The sequence below is a fragment of the Mobula birostris genome, chromosome 2 (genome assembly GCF_030028105.1).
Source record: "Mobula birostris isolate sMobBir1 chromosome 2, sMobBir1.hap1, whole genome shotgun sequence".
NCBI lineage: Eukaryota > Metazoa > Chordata > Chondrichthyes > Myliobatiformes > Myliobatidae > Mobula > Mobula birostris.
In genome coordinates this window covers 115,084,380-115,110,833 of record NC_092371.1, presented here as the reverse complement: position 1 = coordinate 115,110,833, position 26,454 = coordinate 115,084,380, and the positions used below count along the sequence as shown (strand labels likewise).

The window sequence follows — 26,454 nt, the reverse complement described above, 5'->3', positions numbered from 1 at the left end:
TCATGTTCGGCACAGACACAGCAGGTGAATGACCTCTTCCGATGCTGTAGTGTCCTATGTTCCATTCATCACTTCCCTTTGTTATCAGATTCCATAATCTGTAGCCATTTGATATCGCCACATATCACCTCCTGACCTCTTAACTCCAACCCTCCCTTCCATATCTGGCACCACTTGTCCACTAACTGCTCCTCACCCTTATCTACTTATTGCTTGCCAGCTCCTGCCTCACCCCCTCCCTTCTCTGTAGTTGCTGTCTCCCCTTTGCAATCTTATCAATCCTGATGCAGGGTCTCGATCCCAAAAGATCCCTTTGCCTCCAACCTGATTCACTGAGTTGCTTCAGCAGCTAGTTCTTTTGCTCCAAATCCCAATATCTACATTTGGACGAGAAAATCTGCAGATGCTGGAAATCCAAGGCAACACACACAAAAATGCTGGAGGAACTCAACAGGTCAGGCAACATCTATGGAAAAGAGTAAACGGTTGAAGTTTCAGGCCGAGACCCTTCATCAAGACTGGGTGGGGAGGAAGATGAGAAGATGGGGGTAGGGGAGGAAGTAATACAGGGTGATAGGTGAAACTAGGGGAAGGGTGAAGAGAAGAGCTGGGAAGTTGATTGGTGAAAGAGATAAGGGGTTGGAAAAGGGGGAATCTGATAGAGGATAGAAGACCATGGAAGAAAGGGAAGGGGGAGGAGCACCAGAGGGTGCTGATGACTGGTACAGAGTTGAGGTGAGAGAGCAAAATGGAAGTGGTGAAGGGGGCGGGGGAATTACCAGAAGTTTGAGAAATCGATGTTCATACTATCAGGTTGGAGGCTACCCAGATGAAATATAAGACGTTGCTCCTCCAACCTGAGTGTGGCCTCATCGTGGCAGTAGAGGAGGCCATGAACAGACATGTCTGCATTGTCTTGGGTCTCAATTTTTTGAACCTGTTCTTGACCCACAGGACTTGTTCTTATTTTGTGTATTGATGGATGTTTATTCAATTCCATGGTGAAGTTGTTTCTACATTCCTCACTTCAATAGTGGTAGATTTGTCATGTATACTGTAGATGCCTTAGAACATAGAGCAGTATAGCACAAGAACAGGCTGTCCACCTCACAAAGTTGCACTGAACTAATTAAACTAGTAATTAAACGAAAAATGGAACTAATCCCTTCTTTGAAATCATGGAGTGCACATGATAAACCTGGTTTCTGTTTTGAGGGCAATCTCCATAAATAGGCGTTTAATCTCTGCACTTTTTTCCTAAGTCAGCTTGCCCTCATTATTCAACATGATGCCTATCCAAAACACCACACTGAAACTTTGGCACTGCAGTTTTTTCTCATGAGCAGGTTCCTAGAGGAAAAAGCCACTATTATTTTGCTGTTAAAATTATGTTACTAATGTGCTAGCAGAAAATATCAAGAGTACCTGTCGAAAAACATATCAGTGTTACCTATAGAGAAATTCCCTTTATTCCACCCACTGTCTTCACCATCTTCTCTGTTAACCAGACCAGCCTGCTTCCCCCTCTCCCAGTTCTGATGCAAGATCTCAGATCTGAAACATCAACTGTTCCTCTTCCTATAAATAGTGCCTCACCTGGTGAGTGTATTCAGAATTTTCTCATTTTACTTCGGAACATCAGTAGAATGGGCTGCAGAGTAGGAATACACTCCTTTTTGATTACCTGTGAGTAGTTTTAGATAAATACACATTTTAATGTGATTATATTTCTTACCACAGATGACCAACTTGGCGAAGGCTGTTCTGAAAATCCCAGTTTGGAATTGTGTGATGCAGGTAGCAGAGAAAATGGAAATACATCAAAAAGTCCCTTATCCACCAAATCTAAAGGAACTCCACAAATGGAGAAATCCATTAGTTTCTCTTCTGTGCGGTGGGAGGAAGAGGACATACCAAGGTTAGTTGTAAATAAATATATTCATTCCACTTTCCTTTAAAACCAAAATATTGAGCAAAAGCAATTGAATTCTCTTCAAAAAAAAATTACAGATACTAAATGAAAGATTCAAACTATATTTATTATCAAAGCGTTTATGCAGTATACAACCCTGAGATTCGTCTTCCCACAGACAGCCACAAAACAAGGAAAGAAAATGATGGAACCTGTTCAAAGAAAAACACCAAACTGCAAAAAAAAAACATATTGCGCAAATGGCACAAAAAAAGAGTGAAAGACACAGAATATAAAACACGTCATCAAACCACTCTGGGCAGATTCAGTTCAGCTCAGATCAGTTTGATCAAGCTCTGTGTTGTTCGTTGACTTCAGACTGCAGAGTCGGATAAAAATTGCGCAAAATAGCAACAGAAAAAAGGAGTGACTGGAAATAACGTCATCATGTGAACTACGATGTCCCATCCACAAACTGTGTCAATTAATCCCTCCCCAAGACCCAGGACTCCTGCAGTATTGAGCAAGAGGGAGAGAGAGACTTCAGAATGCAGGGACCTTCCTCCAGGAGCAGCGGACGAGAAGGAGAGACTATCATATGCATACACCTTCCTCCGGCAGCAGTGGACGAGAAGTGGAGGGAGAGACCTATCACACGTGTACACCTTCCTCCAGGAGCAGCGGACGAGAGGGAGAGACTATCATATGCATTCACCTTCCTCCAGGAGCAGCGGACGAGAGGGAGAGACTATCATATGCATTCACCTTCCTCCGGCAGCAGTGGACGAGAAGTGGAGGGAGAGACCTATCACACGCATACACCTTCCTCCAGGAGCAGCGGACGAGAGGGGGAGGGAGAGACCGATCACACATGTACACCTTCCTCCAGGAGCAGCAGACGAGAGGGGGAGGGAGAGACCGATCACACGTGTACACCTTCCTCTGACAGCAGCGTGCGAGAGGCTGGTAGCCGGCACTGAATACCCACTTGTCTTCTGCTCCCGCCTCAATGATTTTAATCTTCCTTGCTGCTTTAATCAGCGGGAAATGGAGTCGATCATTGGCTCACGCCATGTCTGCAGGCTTCTTGGCCTCCAGGCTGCGTAATTCACTTGAAACCTCACGGAACCCCTTTGGAGACAGCAAAGCACCGGATCACTCAATCGGCCTGAACACACGCCACCAAAATGTAGATCAGACTCCGATAGCAGAACCAGATTTGAATGAAGAAGTAGTAGTTTTGTGAATCATATGGAACATGTCGACTTGGTCGCATTGTTCACTGGCACCATCTTTCCTGGAATGTTCTAGTTTTTATCTACACTGATACCCTGCCGTGCTCTTAGGATCAGCCAATCTGAGCAGTCATATGTATGTGCAGCTCTACGTTTTTTTAAAAAAAAGCAACACCAAGTATCCACAGTGCTGTTAGAAGCCTGACACAGTGCCCTGACCCCTGCTGGTGTTGGTGCAGCAAAGAAACATCTGTGCCTCTGTGTAGGTGGTTTGGCTGTGAGAGCTGGGGTAAGTAGGGCAACTGTTTGGCACTGAGATGTTGGTGTCAGGGCTACAACCTAGCTGGCAAGGTGAGTGTGGGACTGGATTCGGTTGCCCCATGTGTAGACAGGTTGCCCAGACCCTGTGGTCCCTGTTTATCCCCTCCTGTTTTGTATGTTGAAGCTTCTCTCTCTTGTCCTTGCTCTTGTGCCCACACTACCCACAACCCCTCCCACTCTAGTGTGCATACTCCCTGGTGTCATTCACCATGCCAGCCAGGGTGTAGCTCTGAGCCAAGCCTGGCAGACCTTCCTGTCCACGGTCGATACATTGCTGAAAGAGTACCAGCCGCATTCAAGGGTTCATGCGGTTTCCTGGCACAGCAGAGCATAGTGATGGGGAGGACTGGGTTTGTACTAGATTTCCAGCAGAGCGGTGCTGTTGGTAACACTTGGCTCTGATTCTATAAGCACTCCAGCTCTAGGCCATGCGCTCTGAATATGTTAAATCAATTTTTTTTAATCCACTGTCCTAAAATTATCTTCTGAGTAATTTAAGAGTCTTGTGGAAATGATCAATACTTTTGTGGTGCAAAATGTAGGTATTCTGAATCACCGATGCCATCTCTGCATAATTCTCCACATTCACTGGAAGTATAAGGAAACCAACATCAGCATCCTCCCAAGCCAACATTCACAGCATTGAGGTTCTGGCTGTTCTTGGTTAGCTAGATTGGTCAAACCTCATTGTTTGCATGCTTTTCATTGAACTCTATAGACAGATGTTCTATTTCCAAGAACAGTTATGGATGATTATTTGATGGGGTGATGAAAATATTCTAGGATGTGCTCATGGCATCACTGAGATTCACCATCCTCATTGATTTCTGGGAAGCTGTGATCCATAACTGCTCAAAGTGGTAGAGGGACAATTAGGGGGGTATTGAGAACCTTGAAACTATGCATCAGGAGCACTCGGAGGCCCAGTGTAAATAGAGGAGAAAAAGCATAACCCATGCTTGTCCTATCAGAGCATCTGCTTCATCAGTGGATGAACCTGTGGTTCCCACATGGATTTTGTGGGTTCTGAGTGAGTAATGAGTCCAGAATCCAAGCAAGTAATCTTTGATCCTAAGGGATAGCTGAGAGGAAGTTTCTGAATTCTGTTGCAGAATTACACACCTGACCTCCATACCTCTGACATTCGCAGCAAAACTCTCACAGCAAGGAAGATGGTAAAGTAAGAACACACAAAAAAAAAAGTGATTCTTATTACCCCTTGAACCTTTTCCACAATTAAATAAAATTGTCAGATCATCTGTAAGGCAGGGAAGTTTACAACGAAAGGGCATACTGTATGTTTACAGTGAGAAGGGAAAGATTCTTTCCACTCAGTATGGTGGGTGTATGAAATGAGCTACCAGAGGAGCTGATAGGAACATTTGCACAAATACATGGATAGGGAAAATGTAGGGATATTGGTCAAACGGTGACAAATGGGATTAACATAAATGGGCATCTTGGTCGACATGGGCTGAAAGGCCTACTTCTCTGTGAACTCAAATTCACTTCCCAACACTTGACTTTCATTATCAAAATGTCTACCAATCTCAGCCTCAAGACTACCGATATGTTATAAAGGTAATAATCATGAAACAGTGTCTTTTCATCTCAGTTCTACACCTTATCTTAATACTACATCTCCTGTCCAAATGCTCGGAACAAGAGCAGCAATGATAGATGGAGGGTTATGAACTTTGTCTTAACGTATCTGTCAAAAAGAAAAATACCTCTTGAAAGGTAAAAGCTGCTTCAATTAAAGTTAATTTTGATTATTTCATCAAGTAGATTGGCTGATGCTCAAACAAAAAACGAATCATCAGTCTAATTCAGGTGCAGTGGGAAACAACATTGATGTCACAAACTATTCTTTGGAACTCCAAACAACAAGTGTGGCTTAAATTACAAAGAGAGAATTGGAGAATTGAGGGAATGCCTATGATTGGGAATGGACCAGTATTGTAGGGGTTAACAATAATGCAGCATTAGAGATGGGAAAGAAGAGACTGAACATGTACAAGCCACATCCAAGAAGAAAGAAGGGCAAAAGTGGTTGCTTAGAAATTACAAACTTTAAGTGCTGGAACTTCAGCGCTGTCATGTATTGCTTCAGATTCCAGCATCTGTAGTCTCTTGTGTCTCCTGGTTACCTGAAATTGTTAGGTTCAGTATTAAGTTCCCAAAGGTAGCACACTACCTAGACAGCAAATGAACTTTTGTTCCTTGAGCTGGAGTTGGACATCATTGGAGTAATGCAGGGGGCCAAAGAGGTTGGATTGGGTTGAAGAGTTAATGACAATTTAATTGGAAGCTCAGGGTAGTCGTGAACTTGAACAGAGGTACTCTTCGACTCATCAGCCAGTCTGCTTTTGTTTTCAATGTAGAGGAGGCCATGTTGCAAATACTGATACAATAAAGTATTGCTATTTTGTTGCCAACTTTCAGATCTAAGTACATGGAGGTAGTACAAAAGGAAAAATGGCAACAATGCAAAAATATAGCATCACAGTTACAGAGTGCAGTGCAAATAGGCAGATAGGGTATAAAGGCCATGATGAGGTAGATTGTGAGATCAAAAGTTCATCTTTAAAGTTTGAGTTATAACATTGGGATAGAAGCTGTCCTTGAGTCTGGTGGTATGAGTTTTCAAGCTTTTGTATCTTCTGCCCAAATGATCAGGGTGGTAGGATATGTATTATATTAGCTGCTTTCTGGAGGCAGCGAAGTGTAGACAGAGTCAGTGGAGGGGGGCGGGTTTTCAATTTAGACTGGGGTGTATTCACAACTCTGCAATTTCTTGCAGTCTTGGCAGACGGTTGCCATACTGAGCTGTGATGCATCAGAGGGGTGCAAATGTGTTTCTGGCTCACATGGAAAAACTGTTTTACTTGCTACATGGACGAATGGAAAGAAAGTTAAAGAGCAAAGCTGTTGTCTTCCTCTATTGTATAAGTGCATGTCATGAGAAGAGTGATTGGTGAGAAAAAGGAGCTGACCAGGGAGTTGTAGAGAGAACAATCACTTTGAAATGCTGGAAGAGGAAGATGTGTCTGGTGATGGAGTTCCAGAGTTCACAGAACTAATGGATGATTATGGAGGTGGTGTTCAGTCTGCAAGGGCATATCTGTGTTTTCAGTTGACTCTCAATTCTTGGCCCTACCAGCTTCCAGCATTGCTCAAATGACATCTAATATAAGCTCAAGGAAAAACACCTCATCTTCTTCCTCTTGAGTATATTGAAACCCTCAGCATATGATATTGAATTTAATAATTTCAAGTCAACTCTTTAGCTCTCTACCACAAATGCAGTACTTTTCATTTCAATTTGTTTCCCTGTATCTAACTGCCAGTTTTTGTTAATTTTATCTTGACAACATTGGGCTGATGTCAGCTGTTTCTCTCCCTATTAATGCTGCTACAGTACATTGGCAGAGTGTCTCTAGACTCTTATGTTTTTGTTTCACATGTCCAAATTCAGCAATATAGGTGTCTGGTTAATATTCAATGTAGTGAAATTAATGGACGTGTTGAAAAATCAACACTGAAACACTGATCAGAGGCTTTTTAAAAAAAAGTCCATTTTGATTGCTGAACCTCGAACCAGACCTACACATCCTTTAGGAAAAACAACTTGAAATTGTTATGTTGTATACCACTGGACATCACCATGAAAAAGTAAAGGAATATGTGTCAATATTCTGCCCAACTAGTGACAGCAATTATTTCTACTTTTTAGCATACTAAATAAAGTAAATGTACTAAAATGTTTAGTTTTCTGTGCAATTTGATCTGCTGTAATGTTGATTTAGGAATTTGAAATCTGCCATTTATTTTTATCCTGTTTATTTTGATACTGTGCTGCTTTGATATTGAACAGCTAATGTATTTGATATTTTGTGATCTATTTGAAGATAATTTTGTAAAGCATGATCATAAACTCTATCCAACTCTTGGTTATCTGCAGTTCTTTAGTACTAGTGGATATTGATCGACAGAGCACCTGTGAGCTTGAAGTGGATGCAGTTGCAGCTGACGTACTAAATCGCACTGAAATTGAAGGTAGTTTTGTTTGCCTACAGCTGTTTTCTTCATCTCTACAATGTTCTCATGCAAAAATGTGTTTTATGTTTTGAAAAACTGAATTTCATTGTTAACCTATTTGTTGTGGTGTGTCCATGTTAAATGATATGTAGAAATGTCTTCCTGAACTTAGTCATTGATGAGCATCACAAGTACTTGGTTAAGTTTTGAATTCAGTATGTTTTTAAATTTGGGGTGGTGTGCATGTTTTGATTAGGTAGCATTGTTTAGTTGATGGCTGTTGGAAGGAAATGCTGACACTCCTTTTTCTGTTTCTTTAGCTCAGGTTGGTAGAAACCCTGGTTTGCAGGCCATATGGGACGATGAAAAACAACGACGTCGCGAAAACAACATGCCCTCACAAATTGAATCAATTAGTTCACCCGGTAACTACAGCAAAGCCTTCTGTATTTTGTACAAGTATAAGAAAATCCCAAACCTGTCTTGGGTTGAATCTTTAAATGGACCAAGTTCAAAACCATAGTTTAATAAATGTGCATTAGTGTTCAGTTGTTATGTCCCCCTCTACTGACTTCTATCTGTTGTGCTTAAGAACAAATTTAGTTATTTATAAGTTAGGTTAAGATTTCATGATGCACAATGGTTAGTAAACTTTTTTTTAATGCAATGAAACGTTGCAAGGTGCTTTGTTTGGCAAGCAAAATTTTGATGATGAGCCATGAGAAATGAGGCTGGATATTTTAAGGTTTGGGCAAGGAGGTATTTAAAAAGGAGGAATTGGGATGAGCAACAGAAAATTCTCATTGGGTAACATAGGATGGTGAGATGCATCCTGGCATGTGCTAGGACACATCAGTGATATAACCAGGGGTCATTGGGTGTTTCGGGTCTTACAACATCAGACACTCTTGTGCAGGTGACCCAGCCAGAGTTGATCAGGCCCTGGCTTGTGAGCCAGCACATTGGTCACACCTCTTGATCCGTAACCAACTGGAGGCTCGCTCAGCAACCTCTGTGATGGGCCTGATGGCTCTTTTCTTTGCAGCCCCTGTAATGCCAAGCAAGAGAGTAGGTTCTGCACAGAGCAACCAGCAAAATTTCCACACCCCACCTCTGTAGGCTCGCACAGTGTCCTCCATCCCTGTCTCTTGCACTGCTCTACCAGTTCCTGGTATTTGGTTTTCTTAAAATCAAAATAATCTGTGAAGCAAGCACCCTTAATTAAATTTAGGTGCTGCATAAATGTATTTTGAAAGGTGGAGAATTCTTTGCAAAGCAAACCATATTGTCCAGCCTATATAATTATAATGGATTTGGCTAGTCTGGTTGATGGTGACACCTCCCAACCCCCAGCAGCGCCAACCTCAGCAGTACATGGATGAGAGGTTCGTATAGATTCCCAGCACAGCCCAAATAGATAGTTTTGTTATTTAGTATAGTGGGATGGGTACTAACCTGTTCGTTTGGACTGAAGCATAGAGTACTGCAGTACAGGAGCAGGTCCTTTTATCTCACAATGTGTCAACCATGATGCTGATCTAAATCACACTTCTGCGTGCACAGGATCTAAATCCCTCCAATTCCTGTCTGTTCTTGTGCCTCTGAAACATAGCCGTTTTGTTTTTCACCCACCTACCTAGCAAGCATGTTCCAGGTAAGTACTACTCTCTTTGTAAAGAAAAAGTAATAAAATAGCCCCATACGTCTTGTTTGAACTTTCCCCCTCTCATCTTAAAGCTATGCCTTTTAATGCTTGACATTTCCATCCTGGGGTGAAAGACTCTTGCCGATCAGATTGATCTAGGCCCCTCGTAATTTTATGTGCTTCTGTCAGGTTATCCCTTGGGCTTTTATTCAGAGGGAAAACATTCCAGTTTATCAATCCTCTGTTATAACTAATGCTCTCCAATTCAGGCAAGATCCTGGTGAAACTCAACTGTACCTTCTCCAAAGTCTCTATATACTACTTGTAATGAGATGCTCAGAACTGTACACAATACTTCAAATGTGGCTGAATAGAAGTTTATACAACTGCAGTATGACTTGTCAACTTCACTACTCAATACCCTTACTCTTGAAAGCGAATATGCTACATTGCTGCCATTACGAGCCTGTCCACTTTTTCCACCTTCAGGGAGTGATGGATCTCAGAGTCTGTCACTTTTTGTATGCTTTCATCTTGCATTTCACCTCCCGAAGTGCAGCATTGCACATTTTTCCAGATTAGGCTCAACCTGCTTTTTCACCACTGTTATTTCAAACTCATTTATATCTTGCTCTGTGCTTCTTCTTTATCCAAGATTGTCAATTTTTGTGTGAATTTACAAATTCAGCCCATCTGAATTTTCATCCGGATAAAGTCCCTGCACTGATCCCTGCAAAACTCCACTGGTCAAAGATGAACAGTCAGAATAATACTCCTACATCCCTACCCTCTATTCAGAAGTTTGAAGCTTAAATTAAATTTATTATCAAAGTATGTATATGTTAACATATAACTCCCTAAGATTCATTTTCTTGCAGGCATTCACAGAGTGGAACGAAGAAATACAATAGAATCAATGGATAAAAATAAACTACACACAAACAATTCTGGTCGAATGGTGCCACAACAACCTCTCACTCAACATCACCAAAACCAAAGAGCTGATTATTGATAACACACACAAAATGCTGGTGGAACGCAGCAGGCCAGGCAGTATGCTGGTTGGCCTACTGCCTAGCTTGCTGCGTTCCACCAGCATTTTGTGTGTTTCTTGAATTTCCAGCATCTGCAGATTTTCTCGTGTTTGATCTGATTATTGACTACAGGATAATCAATAATCAGTTCTTTGGATTTGTTACACATCAGATCCCTTCTAGATCTTACTCCTGTCACCTAAATGCCCACTTGCTTTAGACTCCCCTACCCCAGTAAAAAGGCTATGATCATCTATTCTATATGCGGCCCTCATAATTTTATAAACCTCTATATAGTCACCCCTCGATTTCCTTCACTTTAGGGGGAGTGGTCCCAACCTATTCTGTCTCTCAAACTGTCCAGTCCAGTCATTATTCATATGAATCTCTTTTGCGCCCCCTCTAGCATAATTGTATCCTTCCTGTAGTGTGGCAGCCAGAGCACAGTTTAGGATAATAAGTAAAAAGTTTGAGAGGTCAATTTTTTTTAAACCCAGAGGGTAATTGCAATCTGCAATGAGTGGTGCTGGGTCCTTGGATATCATTTAAGAATTATATAGAGATTTAAGAATCACCAAGGAACAAAAGGCTGCAGACCAAGTGCTGATAAATGGGATTATTGGGGATGAATTTGATTAGTGTGACTATGTGGGCTGACTGGCCTATTTCTGTGCTCTGTTATTCTTTAACAGAATTTTGGGGAGATTCAATGCAGAAGGTTATGTTTCTGGTAGATTAGGGACAACGCCTGGAATACTGTATACAGTACATATTAGAGTTGGATGTTAACGCAGTTCAGAGAAGATTTACTACATTAATGCCTGGAATGACAGTTTATTTTATGAGAGAAGGGTTGGCAGGCCACATTTGTATCTGCTAGAATTTAGAGAGTGAAGGAGATTTTGTTGAAAATGTCTTGTAGGAATATCTAAAACTAGGAGTCATATTAAGAATGGGAATTGACATTTAAGATGCAGATAAGGTGAATATTTCTCCCAGAGATCTGAGAGTCTTTGGAGCCCTTATTGTCAAAGTGTGTTGGAAAAACAAAGTGTCTTTGAATATTTTTATCTGTGTAAGCAGCCTATTAAATGTCTTAATGTGTATCTCCTAGGAAATTTGGCTCTTTAGTCTGTTGAGTCAATACCAGCTCTTAAAGATGCAATCTCCAGCTTCAAGATTTCTTGCAAAACATTTCTCTAAATCTGAGGCAGTTTTTATATTTGGAGTTCAGAAAATTCTGAGTGTTTACTCACTACTAACTCATGTAAGTTAATTTTTTAGGAATGATCTGCAAGACCAATTACTCCAAACAAATCATTTGTTCTGAATGGGAATGATTTTTATTTCTTGTATCACTTTAGCTGGTTATTTAATTGTCTTTTGAACAATAAAATTCAAAATGTCCTCAGAATTCTTATGGAAGTCTTTGTGTGTGAAGCGCACAGTGCTCCTTGTTGGGGATTGTTATAGACAAAATGTTAAAATTCCAATACCTCTACCGTAAAGAAGGATTGAGCCATAAGTTCCCAACGTGGGATCCACAGACCCCTTGTTTCATGGCATTTGTCCAAGGCATAAAAATGGTTGGGAACCCCTGGATTAAGCATATGGCAATAGAAGGATTGCACCTGTCATCAGAAAAATTCTTACATTAATTCTTTTCATTAATGACCTGCATTACTCCTATACTAAATAATTCCATGTGGTATACATTGTTTCAGCAAAGAAATGGGGGGGGCAAAGGGATAATTAAAAGGCTGCTTGTTACCCATCAGAATAACCAGGATTTTAGTCAATGATACCCATGGCATAACTTGTTCTCTAAAAACACATGTATTTAGTAGCATTATGAAGTCCTCAATAACCTAAGTTACAGTATTTGCAAAAGTCTTAGGCACATGTATATAGCTAGCGTGCCTAAGTCATTCTCACAGTACTGCGGAGATAGAGTTTGTAAATCTAGTGGGAGCAAAGGGCATTGGGAATGGTGAGGGTAAAGTGCAGCAGGAAGGGTGTTGGACAGGTGGCAAAAAAGGAATGCTGGGGCAGGAGAGTAGCAGACTCACCCAGCCCTGCGACACCAGGCAAGGTCATTTGATTCCCAACAAATGGTTTATTGATTATGACAGAATGTCTCTCCACATCTTCCTGCTCCCACTCCTCTCCCTCCCCCCTTTTCCCAACAATGGTTGCCCTCTCCCTGCCCTTTTCCCATTCTCAGTCCACAATAGAGACCCATTACAGAATCTTTTATCATCATTCACATGTGATGTAATTTGCTTTTCTTTGTGGCAGCAGTACACTGTAATATATAAAATTACTACAGTACTATGCAAGAATCTTGGGCACCGTAGCTATATGTGTATATATACGCACAGTACTGTACATTGCATTGAATTATTTATCTGCATTTAATATTCTGGTGTTGATTTTTATTTGTAGATCGTGGATCTGTTCAAGTAACAGAGAGTGAAAGGCTCTTTCAACACAGAATAAAGGAGATTCTGCAACAGAATAACTATTCTGTGTAAGGAACTTCTTTGTCTTCATTTATATTATTTTCATCATTTTGATCAAGTTTTGAAACCCTGTCTTTGCTGTTTAAAACAAGATTTTTGTCCCAGTTTGTGGAAAGTGAATTTGAAGAACTCCCTTCAAATTTGACCTTGCACGTGGATGCATCATCACCTGAAGCCATTTCCTGTACACCTGCCAATCTGGTTGAGATACATAATGATAAGCAAGGTACGTAGCAGCGTTTGGTAAGACTGCATCTGGGTTTTTTATGATACGGTCTGTAACCTTTATTTTTAACTCCCCATTTTCTGTCAACCTCTCTAGCCAAGAAGCAAAATCTAAAGTTAGCCAACATACGTTAAATTTAATTCATAAGGGTCTTCCAAATAGTTGATCATTCAGTGATGGGCAAAGCTCCCTTTAGTCTAATGGAATAATTTATCCTGAAATCAAATTAACACCTTTCAACATTATTTCCTCTGAAACTTTTTAATAATTTCAAGCCATCCTGTTTCTGGTGTGTTGTTAAACTTAGGAAGGCTGGACTTGTTTAAAAGAATATGTAAGCTAATTTGCTGACAATCGCCACTGAATGCTGAATATACTGTGAGGACGGCCAATTGTGTGCTGTTTTGGTTAGAGTGTCTCTTTGCTTTCTATTGCAATATCTGGGAAAGTTTATATTGTTTTACCAGATAAACTAATAAAATTTTATTGAATTTTACAGTATATTCTACTCCTCTGTATTTTCAAATCTTCAGCTCAACAATGACCTTAGAATTAAAGGAATTTAAAAGGAATTAAAATCTTTTCACAAAGTAAACTATTATCAGCTTATGCTTTTTGAAATAAAGTTGACTTTCATTCAAACCCAACCCCATTCCAACAATTAAAGGAGTGAGCCGAGGAGATGCAGAGACTGAAGAAGCGATAGTTGATGAAGAAACTATTCTAAATATAATGGATAACAGTCAGACGTTCCATCCTTCATCACAACCAATTCTCAGTGAGTATGTAAAGTCAACATACATTTTGTAGTACTGAAGTATTTGTCTATCATGCAAATACATTTAATTCAGTACTCACCAGATGATGTAGATAAAAATTCTTCATAAAATTTCCTACACTTAATGTTTATATGAAAGACAGATTTTTGCTGCAGGGGAGATTCACTAGATATAAATTGATGTATAGTTGTCACTTGTACTGAATACAGTGTAAAAACTTGTCTTTCAACTATTGTTATCAATTCATTGCAACAATGCATTGAGGTTATACAAGGTAAAGCAATAACAGAATACAGAATGTATAACATTTACAGAGAAAGTGGAGTACAGGTAGGTGCAAGGTCATAATGAGGTAGATTGTGAGGTCGTGTCCATCTTATTGTATTAGAGGGCCATTCATTTGTCTTGTAACAGTGGGATAGAAGCTGTCCTTGAGCCTTGTGGTACGTGCTTTCAGGCTTTTGTATCTTCTGTGTGATGGAAGGAGGTGGAGTGGAGAGAATGGATGGGGTCTTTGATTATGTTGGCCTCTTTACCAGGGCAACAACAAGAGTAGATAAAGTCTGTGGAAGGAAGGCTGGTTTCGTGATGTACTGAGCTGTGTCCACAACTCCCTGCAGTTTCTTACAGTCTTGGGCTGAGCAGCTGACATACCAAGCTGTGATACATCCAGATAGGATGCTTTCTGTGGTGCATCAACAAAAATTGGTGAATGTCAAACGGGTCATGCCAGGTTTCTTCAGCCTCCTCAGGATGTAGAGGCACTGGTAAGCACTTTTGTGGATGGATGTGAACAGCCTATTGGTGATTTTCACTTAGTTGTTAGTTCTAGGTTTTATTTCTCTTGGAGCAGAAGGGGCTGATGCAAGATACGACGAAGTACAATATTCTGAGGGGCTAGGGTAGATTGTAAGATGCATTTCCCCATGGAAGAAACTTCTAAGTCCAGAAGGGTTAGATTTAAGAAGCTTAGAGAAGAATCTAAGGAAAAAGTTATTTCACCCAAACATGTTTGGAATCTGGAATGTACTGCCTGACAAGATGGTGGAGGCAGGTGCTCTCAGTACATTTAAGAAATAGCTAGATAAGCACTTGAATTGCTGAGGTAGAGCAAACACTGGCAGATAGCATAATATACTGGACAGAAAGCCCTGTTTCTTTGCTGGATGACTCTAAAACAGGTGTCCATGTGCTGAAGCAGAGACAAAACAGCCTTGCACAAAGATTCTCTTTGCTAATGCATGTTTGACTTATTTATTTAAATTAAAGTTATGATTCTGTTTTTCACCCTAAATTGAAAATAAGGGAACACTTTTGTTTCCTCATTCCTCTCGTTCCCTAACCCCTGGCTCCTTGCCAACTCCAATAAAGTTCAAAGCCCTGACTGACTCTTTCCCCTCCCCAGTAAGCTGATGTCTGTTATAGGTTACTCAAGCTGGTAATTCAGGCTTAAATAAACCAGTTTCCCAACTTATATCAAAACTTGATGAAACTAACGCTTCAGTAAATTCAAGTACTGTTTACTTAATATCGATATGACTGCTTGGTGGAATAATTCTGTTGACAAGTATGTTAAATCCTTTCTAATCTTATGCTTCACATTTGGTTACTTGCAGACTCGTGCTCACTTGCCCTAACCATTCTGTCTACTCTCAGTGTAACCCTTGCTTTCATTCCTTTACTCACAGTATAAATATCACTCTTGTTAGGAAATTGCTGCTGCACATTCAGAATTGTATTTTTGTGTTTTCCAAAATGAAATATCTTCAATATTGATTCATCAAATACTATAGATGCCAGTAAGGACCAGGCCATGGTTCATCTGTTAGCTGGATTGGAGGAAGATGAGTATGGCATGGCAAGGACCCAATTTGTGCCTGGTAGATCTCAGCAACAATCTGCAGGAAACCACAGCTACCAGCAAAACAGTGATGATGAAGAAAATGAACCTGAAGTTCAGAAAGAAGAGTTGGAACTTAGTTTACTAATGTCTCAGCGATGGGACGGTGATCTTCTAGATCCTGTTAGGAAAATGAGGTATGGAATTTATTTATATAGAGTGCTAAATTATTAGATGCACATAGTACTTTCTGAGATTTATTTTCAAGTATTTAATATTCATGTTTTGCATATTCATCATTATGTGCCATGTTGTATGACACGGGTGATCATGGTCTTGACATGATTGTTCCTGACAAATTTTTCTATAGAAGTGGTTTGCCATTGCCTCTTTTTGGGCAGTGTATTTACAAGATGGGTAATCCCAGCCATTGTCAATACTCTTCAAAAATTGTCTGGCCAGTGGTCACATAACCAGGACTTGCAATGTGCACCAGCTGGTCAAACATCCATCCATCACCTGCTCCCATGGCTTCACATAACCTTGATTGGTGGGGAGAAGGGGAGTGGGGGGCTAAGCAGGTGCTACACCCTGCCCAAGGATGACCTGCAGGCTAGTGAAGTGAATGAGCGCCTTAAACCTCCTTCTAGAGAGAAGTATCTCCATCCTGCCAACCTTTTGCATGTTAATTAAGGTATTCATTCATTCACGTGGCTTCTGCTGGCAAGAATTTCTTTTCCATTGCTAACCCTGCCCCCACCCCCCAAAATGAGTTTTGGAGTTGCCTAAATGTCAGACAGGTTAGGTTGGCAGATTCCTTTCCTACAATACATTATGTAACCAGATGGAACTTTATAACACCTTGGTGAAAGGTCATTGATCTGAAGCATTAATACTGTTTCTTTCTCTACAGAAGCTTCCAGACTTGTTAAGTATTTCCAGCATGTTCTGTTTTTATTTCAGATCTTCAACCTGTGCAGCACTTTGCATTTGGATTTTTGTTTCCTGATAATGCAGTAGTTTCCTGGTCACTGTTACTAATAATAACTTTCATTCCAAACTCAATTGCTTGCATTTACATTCTCCAGCTACTGTGGGTAGGAGTTGAATAGCTGACCAGTATTGTACCTTGTCAAAGCATGTTAGGTTCAGGCTTGTTATATTACCAAACACTTTATTTAAAACCTTTACTACCCCCTTTTCACTGTTCAGCTACTCAAAGATTTTTTTTTCATTTATAAAAGTTTAGCTGCTCACACTGCTGCCTCCCTTGTTACACCATTAACTTACATCTGTTCCTCCCTCTTCACTCAATTTTTAGAGTTCTCCTTTACTCTTCTCTCATCCTGTGCTCTCAACCTTTTGTTCATGAATTCTAGGTGACGAGGATATAATGTTAACATTGAAGTAATTTCCACATGAGATGTTAAGAAACACTATTTTAACGCAAAGGGTTTCTCTCGCTAAAAAGTCATAGATTTCATAAGTGACATTTGTTCTTGCTGTTCAAAGGTAACAATAGATACTTGGATGGTGTTAACTTATAAATCAACTGTGATCTCCCTGAATAAATAAATAAACTGGCTTCCTATATTTTTGACCTTCCAACATCTTTCCTTTTAAACTTGTGACATTAAGCTTTTGACTCAGGAGAAGTTCTGCCAAGTCAGTGGAAATATAATTTCCAATTCCCTTCCCTGTTGAAGGATCATTGTGACTTTTTTTTAAAATTAGCTTTATTTGTCATATGTACATTGAAACATACAGTGAAATGTATCATTTGCATCAGATCAAATTAGCAAGGATTGTGCTGGGCAACCTCCAAGTGTCACCACTCTTCCAATGCTGACATAGCATGCCCACAGCTTCCTATCCCTAACTGCACATCTTTGCATTGTGGGAGGAAGCCAGAGCACCTGGAGGAAAGCCACTCGATCACGAGGAGAATGTTCAAGCTCCTTGCAGATAGTGGCACAATCTTATAGCCGGTGCTGTAAAGCACTGAGCCAACCATTATGCTACTGTGCCATCATTAAATACATTCTTATGTAGATCTTTGCCATCTATAATATATTTGAATATCTCAAACCTTGTTGCCATCCTCCCCCACCACAGATAGCATTAAATATCATTACTTTTGACAGTACTGAATTATTGCTCTTTGTACTTCCCCACAGTGCATAGTAAAGCCCATCTTCCATTGCTACTTAACTGTTGTCCAGCTTTGGACTTCCCTTGGTTGATTCCACCCTTAATCGTATAGTCTTTACTGCATCCAGACTGCTGTGTTATAGAGTGTCTTGAGATCCATTGTCGTCAACATCCAAGAGTGAAAATTGCATCAAGATCCACTCCACAGACATTTTGTAATCTAACTTGTATATCTGCCTTGTATGTCCTATTTTGTGAAAATAAACATGGAAATGTCCAGAGCTGGATTATAGGTCCTTCTTGCCATTACTCAATCACTTCCACAACCACTACCCTTTTGTCTGTGCCTGTTTAGTCTTGTAGAAGGGTGTAAAGTTGCCCAATAATTCACCCATCCTATACCTGTTTTTAAGAAAAAGTTACAAATGTACAGCCAAAATCTACAGAATTTAATTATCTTTTAGCAATCCCTAATAACAAAGGAGACTAAGTTTGAAGTATGATGTGTTCTGAATTGACTCAGGAATTAAGTGTATTTAGTAATTTGATTATGGCTGCAGCATGCTTTCCAATCTTGTTAGATACTGTTAGTATTGAAAGAACTTGAAATGCATGATTACTTTTGCAGAGTTACTTTAAAAAAAATCTTTCAGATTTTCAGAAAAGAATACAAGTGACTGCTCTTCAGAGGAAGATAATGCGTTCTCTGATGGTCAGATAGGAAATGGGGACATGATGGCTAATCTTTCTATTCCTCAGCTTGATGGGGCTGCTGATGAGAACACTGGTAAGTAACTTTATTGGTTGTGCTGTAACCTTGAATACTGAAGAACTAAATTGGCTACAAGGCAAGCAGCTAGTTTGTTTTACTTGACATTAAGTTGAATTAATCTTCTAGCTATTCATTCATTGGGCTGGGGGCATCACCTTCTTTGATATTAAAAACTCCAACTGCATACATTTTTGGTTATCTTTCTTCACACATAACTACCAACTTGGGACTTGCTCTCACTGCTTATTTGCAATACCCACTTAATTTACTACCCTCTACAAATTTGAAGTTTAGGTTATTGGTTAAAGGGCTAATTTTTAATATTTACAGCAGCTTGTTTTAAAAATTAAGTTAAATTGCTGACCTCTGACAACACCTTCAAATGCAGAGTTCCCAGTGTCGCCTTCTACGATTTAGTACCATAGATCCTTGACAGGATTGAGACAGCTGTTTATCATTACCTTCAATGATTTCTGCACTTTTTTGTGTTACCTCTCTATTGGACTAATTTATTTTCCATCTTTTTATGTTTTAAAAAAAAACACATCTTGGGCAGTGTTTTTGTACTGAACTTTCTTACCATTGCAGTACCTCTATAATCAGATTGTTTTAAACAGCACATTGTGGGTGGGTGTGTGTGTATGTGTGTGTGTGTGTGTATATATATATATATATATATATATATATATATATATACACACACACACATACATATATTATTTTTTTCTTAAAGCTAGTTGGGTTAGTTCTAGTTTCAGACATATCAGGTTAGTGCGTTATAGCCATCACCCAAACTTCAGGGCTATCTTTTAATGTTGTACTATATTCATGAAGTAATACAGCATGGAAATAGGCTCTTCAGCCCATCTCATTCATGCTGACCACAGCATTTTCTCTGTTCCTGTGTTTCAGTTGCCCGCATTTGGTCTTTAACCCTCCAAGACGCTCTCTTCCAAGTATCTATCCAAATCCCTCTTAAATATTGCAATTGTATCAACTCTATCATTTCTTCTGGCAGCCCATTCTGGATGATCTGTCTTCTGTTATAAAGAAGTTGCATCTCAGGTCTCTCTTAAATCTCTCTCCCTTGTATTTAAGCCCATGTAGTTTTGGATTTCCCAACCCTGGGGGCAAAACTGATTATCCACCTTATCTATACCCCTCATAATTTTATAAACTTCTGCACCCCAGGAAATAAAGATCAACCTCTCCATATAACTTGGGCCCTCTGGTCCAGGCAAGGTCCTTGTAAATCTCTTCATGACAAATCCATTTGCCATTCCTCAGCCCTAACTGACCAAGATCTCTTTGTATTTCTTTGTAACCTGTTTCACTATGATGGCTGGACAATATCGTTCCTATCATAGGGTAACCAGAGGTGTACACAATATTCCAACTGCATCTCACTGATGACTAATATAAATGCAGCTTAACCTCTCTACTCCTAAACTTGATGCCTTTACTGATGAAGGCCAGTGTGCTTAACGCCTTCTTCTCCAACCTGCCAACAAACCTTGGGCAGTTGCTTTCAGCAAATTATGCACTTGTACCTCCAGGTTACTCTGTTCCACAGCACTCATTTAGGACTCTGCCATTCACTGTATAGGTCCTGGTTTGACTGTCCAAGATGCATCACCTCACATTTGTCCAAGTTGAAATCTATTTGGCATTCCTAGGCAATTTCCCTAACTGATCAGGATCTCTTTGTAATACGTTGTAACCTGCATCACTATCAGCAAGACCCATAATTTAGTGTTATCAGCAACTTGCTAATCATATCCAAATCATTTACATAATACCAGAGGTCCCAACACTGACCCTTAGAGCATCCCAGTAGTCACAGGCCTCCAGTTGAGAGTTGTCCTTCAACCCTCACCTTCTGCTTCCTGTCTTAGAGAAACACAGCACAAAATGTCCGTGCCAACCAAAACACACATTTACGCTGGATCAACTTGTCTGCATTTGGCCCATACCCCTCTAAACCTGTCCAACTATTGTTTAAATGTTGTTCACTGTACATGGCACAGCCACTTTAACAAATTCTAATAATTCTCAGTATACACTCAGTGGCCACTTTTGGTACATCTGTACACCTCGTTAGTGCAAATATCTAATCAGCCAATAATGCAGCAGCTACTCAATGCATAAAAGCATGCAGATGTGGTCAAAAGGTTCAGTTGTCATTTAGACCGAATATCAGAATGAAAAGGATAGTGGAATTATTGTTGGTGCCAGATGGGCTGGATTAAGTGGTTTAGAAACTACTGATCTCCTGGGATTTTCATGCACTAGTCTCGAGTCTATTAAGCATCCAGTGAGCAGCAATCCTGTGGGCCAGAACGTCTTGTTAATGAGAGGTCAGAGAAGAATGGCCAGACTGGTTCAAGCTGACAGGAAGGTGACAGTAACTCAAATAATCACGTGTTAGAAAGTGATGTGCTGAACTTTGAATTGGGTGGGCTACAGCAGCAGAAGACAACAAGCATAAACTCAGCGGCCATTTATTAGGTTCAGGAGGTACCTAATAAAGTGGCCACTGAGTATAGATAGCTCTGGTAATCAGTCATTTAAATCTGGGATCAAAAATATCTTTAAGAAACAGTAAATGTTTTTATGTGTTTCATAGTATCTAAATAAGTGGCACAGAATGTTACACCTCAGAAATCCTCATTAATTTCAAAGTATCTCTGAACGCTTAATGAACTTTGAAGTGGGTGGGCTACAGCAAAGTTGACACTTCGATGAAGTTGCTATTGAGTTTACTCTTGTGCTTTTGGTTGAAATCTGAACTCAAAGAGCCTTGTATAAAGGGAGTGTGATTTGTTACTAATCCAAGAACTGGCCACAGCCACGTGAGACACGCACATCTATGTACAATTATTCTAACTAGGAGAGGATTAATCCATTTGTCGGTAAAGTGATGGCAAAGCATTTGAACAGATTAAAATATACCGATGGCTTGTCAGCACTACTACTGAGCCAATCCGAATCCACCTTGGTAGCGCTGGTGCTGATAATAGAAATAAATAAAATAACTGGGCCCAGAACACACACACTCTTACAACTCAAACAGATTTTTATTTTAATTGTACACAAGGAGAACAGCATGGCCCCTGTCATCTACACTGTAGAGAAAACTGCTATTTTTATACAGAATTGGTTTATCAGTTATGAATATTAACCATGTGATAAATTGTATATGTTTGAATTCCTTACTTGCAGGATCATTTTCCATGAACAATGTAGCTAAAAGTCAATAGAAACTGCTAACTGGTATTTTGAAGTTAGTAAAGCAATTGTCCCTTAGTTGTTGGGTGTATGTCACATCCTTCCATTATTCCCATCTCATCTGTCTCTGGCACTCTGGTGTAAAAGGAAGCAATGTTCTTCCAGGTTGATTACACACGGCCACAGTAATTCTCACCTACCTGCAGTGGGCAAGGTTGGCTCTGGCTGTCTCACTTCAAAGGTCTCCCTTGTCTGGGTTTGACTATACACTGCCATAGTCATCCTCACCTGTATGCTGTCTTTAATCCTTGCATTGCCATGACTCCCACACTCCTTCCAGAGGATATCACAATCTTACTGAATTTCAGTAGTGCAGAGTTTCTGAAACTCCATGACAGTTGGCTTTTAATATTAGGGATGTAAATACAACAGTCCTGGTTAATAATGGTACAAGTACCACCTCCCTTAGCCAAAAGAAAGCCTAGCACTAGTTGATTTTGAAGGACCACAGTGCCCATTGTCAGCATTTCAGCAGTAATGACATTGATGGCCTGGCTTGTGTCATGTAGTGCTGAGGTTGTGTTAGTAGCCAGTTTCCCCAGCAGTGCTGAGGCCAATCTGGCAGGTTCCCAGAACAGGAACACTACAATCCAGAAACACTCGGTCTTCATTGTCCTTCAATAGCAGCCCCACATAATAGGACGTAGTTCTGTTCACAGTTCTAATTTTGTTATCAGTGTAAAACACAGATTCAAACTCACTATGATTCAGGGCTATAGGCCACATTGGCAATCCACATTCAGAATGTCTCTGCCCTCTCTAGAGCACATGCAACAACCTGAGTGGATAGTACGCGAAGCATATTCATAACTAAGGTGAAGAAAAGTGTTAAGGGTACTAGTGAGGTACTTTTGCATTTAGGTGGAAGATAGATGCCTAAATTACCTAAAACTTGCGCATTGTGATTACTCGAGGTGACAAATATTAAAGATCAAGGGTTAAATCTATCAGACCTTATCATCAAGGTTCTTCTGGCTACTTGTTCCCTCATCCGGCAGCTGGGTTAATGTGTAAAGCCACATCGGCTTTCCTTTGACCTTTAAAGCAGTGTATGCGGTCAGCAACACTTAGCATGGATTTTTGCAGTGGGCTCCAGGCAATTCTTTCAACGTTAGCCACTTACCAGGACTCAGTCTCCTGGCTGGTAGGTCTGACACTCTGCAGCCATCGCGATCTTCTGCGCTTCAAGTACCTGCTGATGGAAACCTCTAAGATCTTGTGTTACTACTATACAATAATGCAATATTCTTTCACTCATAGTATGGATGTCCATCTGTTTTTTTTAAAAAGGGAAGGGTGACTGGCAAGCGTGTGGGACATCCAAAAACACTTTCATGTGGAGGTTGGCCTGTTATGCAGTTTAGAATATGGCACATTGTCATGAGGGCCAGTGGAAGCGCCTCAGGCTACTTTAGCTTGGTCTCATTGTGCAATTTAGCTTAGCTGCCCTGTAAGATTGACAATGATAAGGGCAAATGAAATTATGTTTACACTGTAAGGCTTTTGTTAGTTCCTATGGAACTTTATCCTTAAAGTGAGGGCTGTTATCACTTGAGATTTTCTCAGGGATCTCACACCTGGGAATAAATTCTCTCAATAAAATTTAGCAACAGTTACAGCAAAATTTCTGAGTTTGATAAGTTTCTACCCGTGGAGATAGCAATGCAATAACAGGTGCATAATCACAACCCATACATTTAGGTAACTGTGTAAAGTCCAACTGGAGATGCACAAATAACCTCCAAAGGGTGGGTTCAGCAGTGACAGGTACCAGCAGTGTCTTTCAAGATTATGTCTCTGGCAAATCATATGGTTGCTGCTACTTTTCTTGCTCTGGTCAAGAATATCTCATTTTTGATTATACCCATCATTCTTTATAGTTTTGCACATAGTGTGCTTTTGTCCATAAAGTCCTTTCAGCCTCTGGCACATCACACTGTAATTTTACTGGTTCATCAAAAACACTTGGAAGTTATTGGCAACTTAATCCTACTGAGGTGCTACATGGCCATAAAGAAATGCAGTTGCAAAGGAGTCAGCTGTTTGTTCCCCCTAGGTTTTTCATTCTTCCCATTAGTATGTGCTACATAATTTATAAACAATTGTAATAAGTAATTGAAAAGCAGGAAAAGGTTCATAGTTCACCATGCTTTATCAGAGTTCCGAAGAGGTGAGAAACCCATGTAGTTTCCATAATTGACCATTGTCATGTGCGACTCCAAAAGCATAACAAAATTCAATGCACCAGCTGCAAGGGTGCAGGCTTTCGTTAAGGCAAAAAGATTCAGCTGTTTGAGTTGAACAGGAGAGAAGATAGCTGTGCCACCTCACCTATTATATGACGTGTGTTTACTGCACATCCACTAACATTTTCTGTAAGTTTTTTTAGTATCAGATCAGAAGGAAAAGTTGTCAAAAAATTACACATGGATAGAATTGAAATCATACAAATCTTGAGTACAGATTGCCATCAGATTGTTTAAACTGCATAGTCTAGGGTGCTGGTGGTGGAGGCCCAAGGGCATCTTTGAGGCCTGTGTCAGGCTGTCTGCAAACAAAAAGATTTCCCTCTCATGGACATCCCCATGTTTACCCCTACAGTGTCCACCGTCCCATTTCCATGTTGGTTCGATCGAAGAAGTGTAAAACCCGTGCATTTAGAATGATATTACCTAAACAACTATGCAGTTCAGAGCAAACGTTACCAGTCACAAGTGGATCATATGTGTATAAAGCCAGTAATGTTAAGCCCAAAGTTGACAGTAAAATTATAAGCATAAATTAATCTGGTTACAATTAGTCAAAATTTGATCACTGTCAATTCGCTTAAGTATAAGTGAGAATTGAAATAACATTCAAACTGTATAGGGCAGTTATCATAATACTTTTAAAGCAACGTACAATATTGCCCAGAGGCTTTTGTGGAGCAGCCCAGGAATTGTCTGAAGTATTGTCCTCAATCTCCTTAACAGTTTTAATCTTTTGATGTTGTAATTACTTTTGGCAATATTGTAAAACATTCTCAATTTTGATTAACTGTTTCATCTTGCACAAGTAACAGTATATGTTTTTCTTTTAACCTCGGATGCAACTTTTTTACAATAACATTTATTAAGACGGGCATCCCCGCTACTAGAGTTAATCTGGGATACCTTTGAAAGCATTTACGCATGCGTTCTATATATTCAGTAATGTCATTGTCTTTGTACAACACTGTAGATTTTTTGTCAGTCTACTGGAAACATTTCCTTAGAGCTCCTAGTAGATCAGTTCAAGGTACGTTTAAATCAACTTTTCACTAATCCCCTCTGCACCATCCCCTGTAGAGCTATTGGGAACCGCAGCCTTTGGTAGGGCACTGGCTGATGTACTCAAGGCATCACTTGGTGTTGGCTTTGTTGAACCCATGCCTGGGGAAAGTAGGCGTACAACATCTACCTTCCTCAAACTGGTGCCAATGGTTTCTCTACACATATTGAAGCAGACAATATTATCTCTTGCCTGTTCTTTCTATGTCTTCTCCTTCTTAACTTTTGCTCACTTTCTCTGCTTTTTACAGGATTTCCAACCATTTCACATCAACAATGAACAAGCACAGGCCACCCAACAGTCTTCTCACATTTTCCTTTAATAACATCTCCAGACACTCACAAATGTATATTCTACCCATAGAATATACTTAATGTTTTCTGGTCCGTAATGTACAAACATACACACTGCAGAAAATCTTTAGAGGTCTGGGACAGGGGACCTTTATGCTACCATTCATGCACACACAATCAGGGCACATAAACGCGCATGCACACACGCACTCACATACATTTTGGATTTCCCTTTTTTTAAAAAGCACACACTTGCCAAATTTTCCAGGGCACAGCCTGGGCCACGACAACCTTTTTTTTTTGATGCTGCAGCTTTCCTGTGTCGGCGACTAAGGGATTGGTTTACCTTGACTATGCCACACAGGAGGAAATTTGCATTTCAGCAGCAGAATTCAAATCAGGTTTATTATCACCAGCATGTGTCGTGAAATTTGATAACTTAGCAGCAGCAGTTCAATGCAATGCATAATATAGAAGAAGAAAAATAAATAAATTACCATATACTTATATTGACTAGATTAAAAATCATGCAAAAACAGAAACTATATATTAAAAAAGTGAGGTAGTGTCCATTTAGGAATTGGATGGCAGAGTGGAAGAAGCTGTTCCTGAATCGCTGAGTGTGTGCCTTCAAGCTTCTGTACCTCCTACCTGATGGAGAACTCGCACTCAGTCCTTGGCTCAAATGTGAGCAGTTTAGGATTGAGGACTGATGAGCTACTGGGGCTGAATTCCTGGTAAAATGATTGTCTGTTAGTTGTTGGGTTTATTTCACATCCTTCCATTATTCTTATCTTGACTGTCTCCAACACGCCTTGCTGTATAAAGGAAAGCTCTGTTCTTCTGGGTTGATTACATACTGCCGCAGTCATTCTCACTTACCTGTCTGCAATGGGCAAGATTGGCTCCAGCAGTCTCACTTCAAAGTTCTCCCTTGTTTGGGTTTGACAACAGTTTGCCTCAGTCATCCTCACCTAGATGTTGTCTTTAACTTGCCTTACCACAACTTTCACATGAGCTCCCCTGAATCTCGTACAACCTAACTTTCCATGTGGGACCTATTCAAAGGCCATATGGACATCTTTT

At 40.2% G+C, this 26,454-nt stretch overlaps 1 protein-coding gene across 3 annotated transcripts in view; it reads left to right on the top strand.

Moving 5' to 3' along the window:
* Positions 1-26,454, top strand: part of rev3l (REV3 like, DNA directed polymerase zeta catalytic subunit) — a 219,401-nt gene that overhangs the window by 102,989 nt on the left and 89,958 nt on the right. For all 3 annotated transcript variants that reach the window (XM_072246606.1, XM_072246620.1, XM_072246613.1), the window contains exons 5-12: positions 1,741-1,918; positions 7,433-7,527; positions 7,830-7,934; positions 12,634-12,718; positions 12,803-12,936; positions 13,604-13,714; positions 15,509-15,752; positions 18,360-18,493. In XM_072246606.1, coding sequence (XP_072102707.1) covers positions 1,741-1,918; positions 7,433-7,527; positions 7,830-7,934; positions 12,634-12,718; positions 12,803-12,936; positions 13,604-13,714; positions 15,509-15,752; positions 18,360-18,493 — 1,086 coding nt within the window. The remainder of the gene's footprint in view (positions 1-1,740; positions 1,919-7,432; positions 7,528-7,829; positions 7,935-12,633; positions 12,719-12,802; positions 12,937-13,603; positions 13,715-15,508; positions 15,753-18,359; positions 18,494-26,454) is intronic.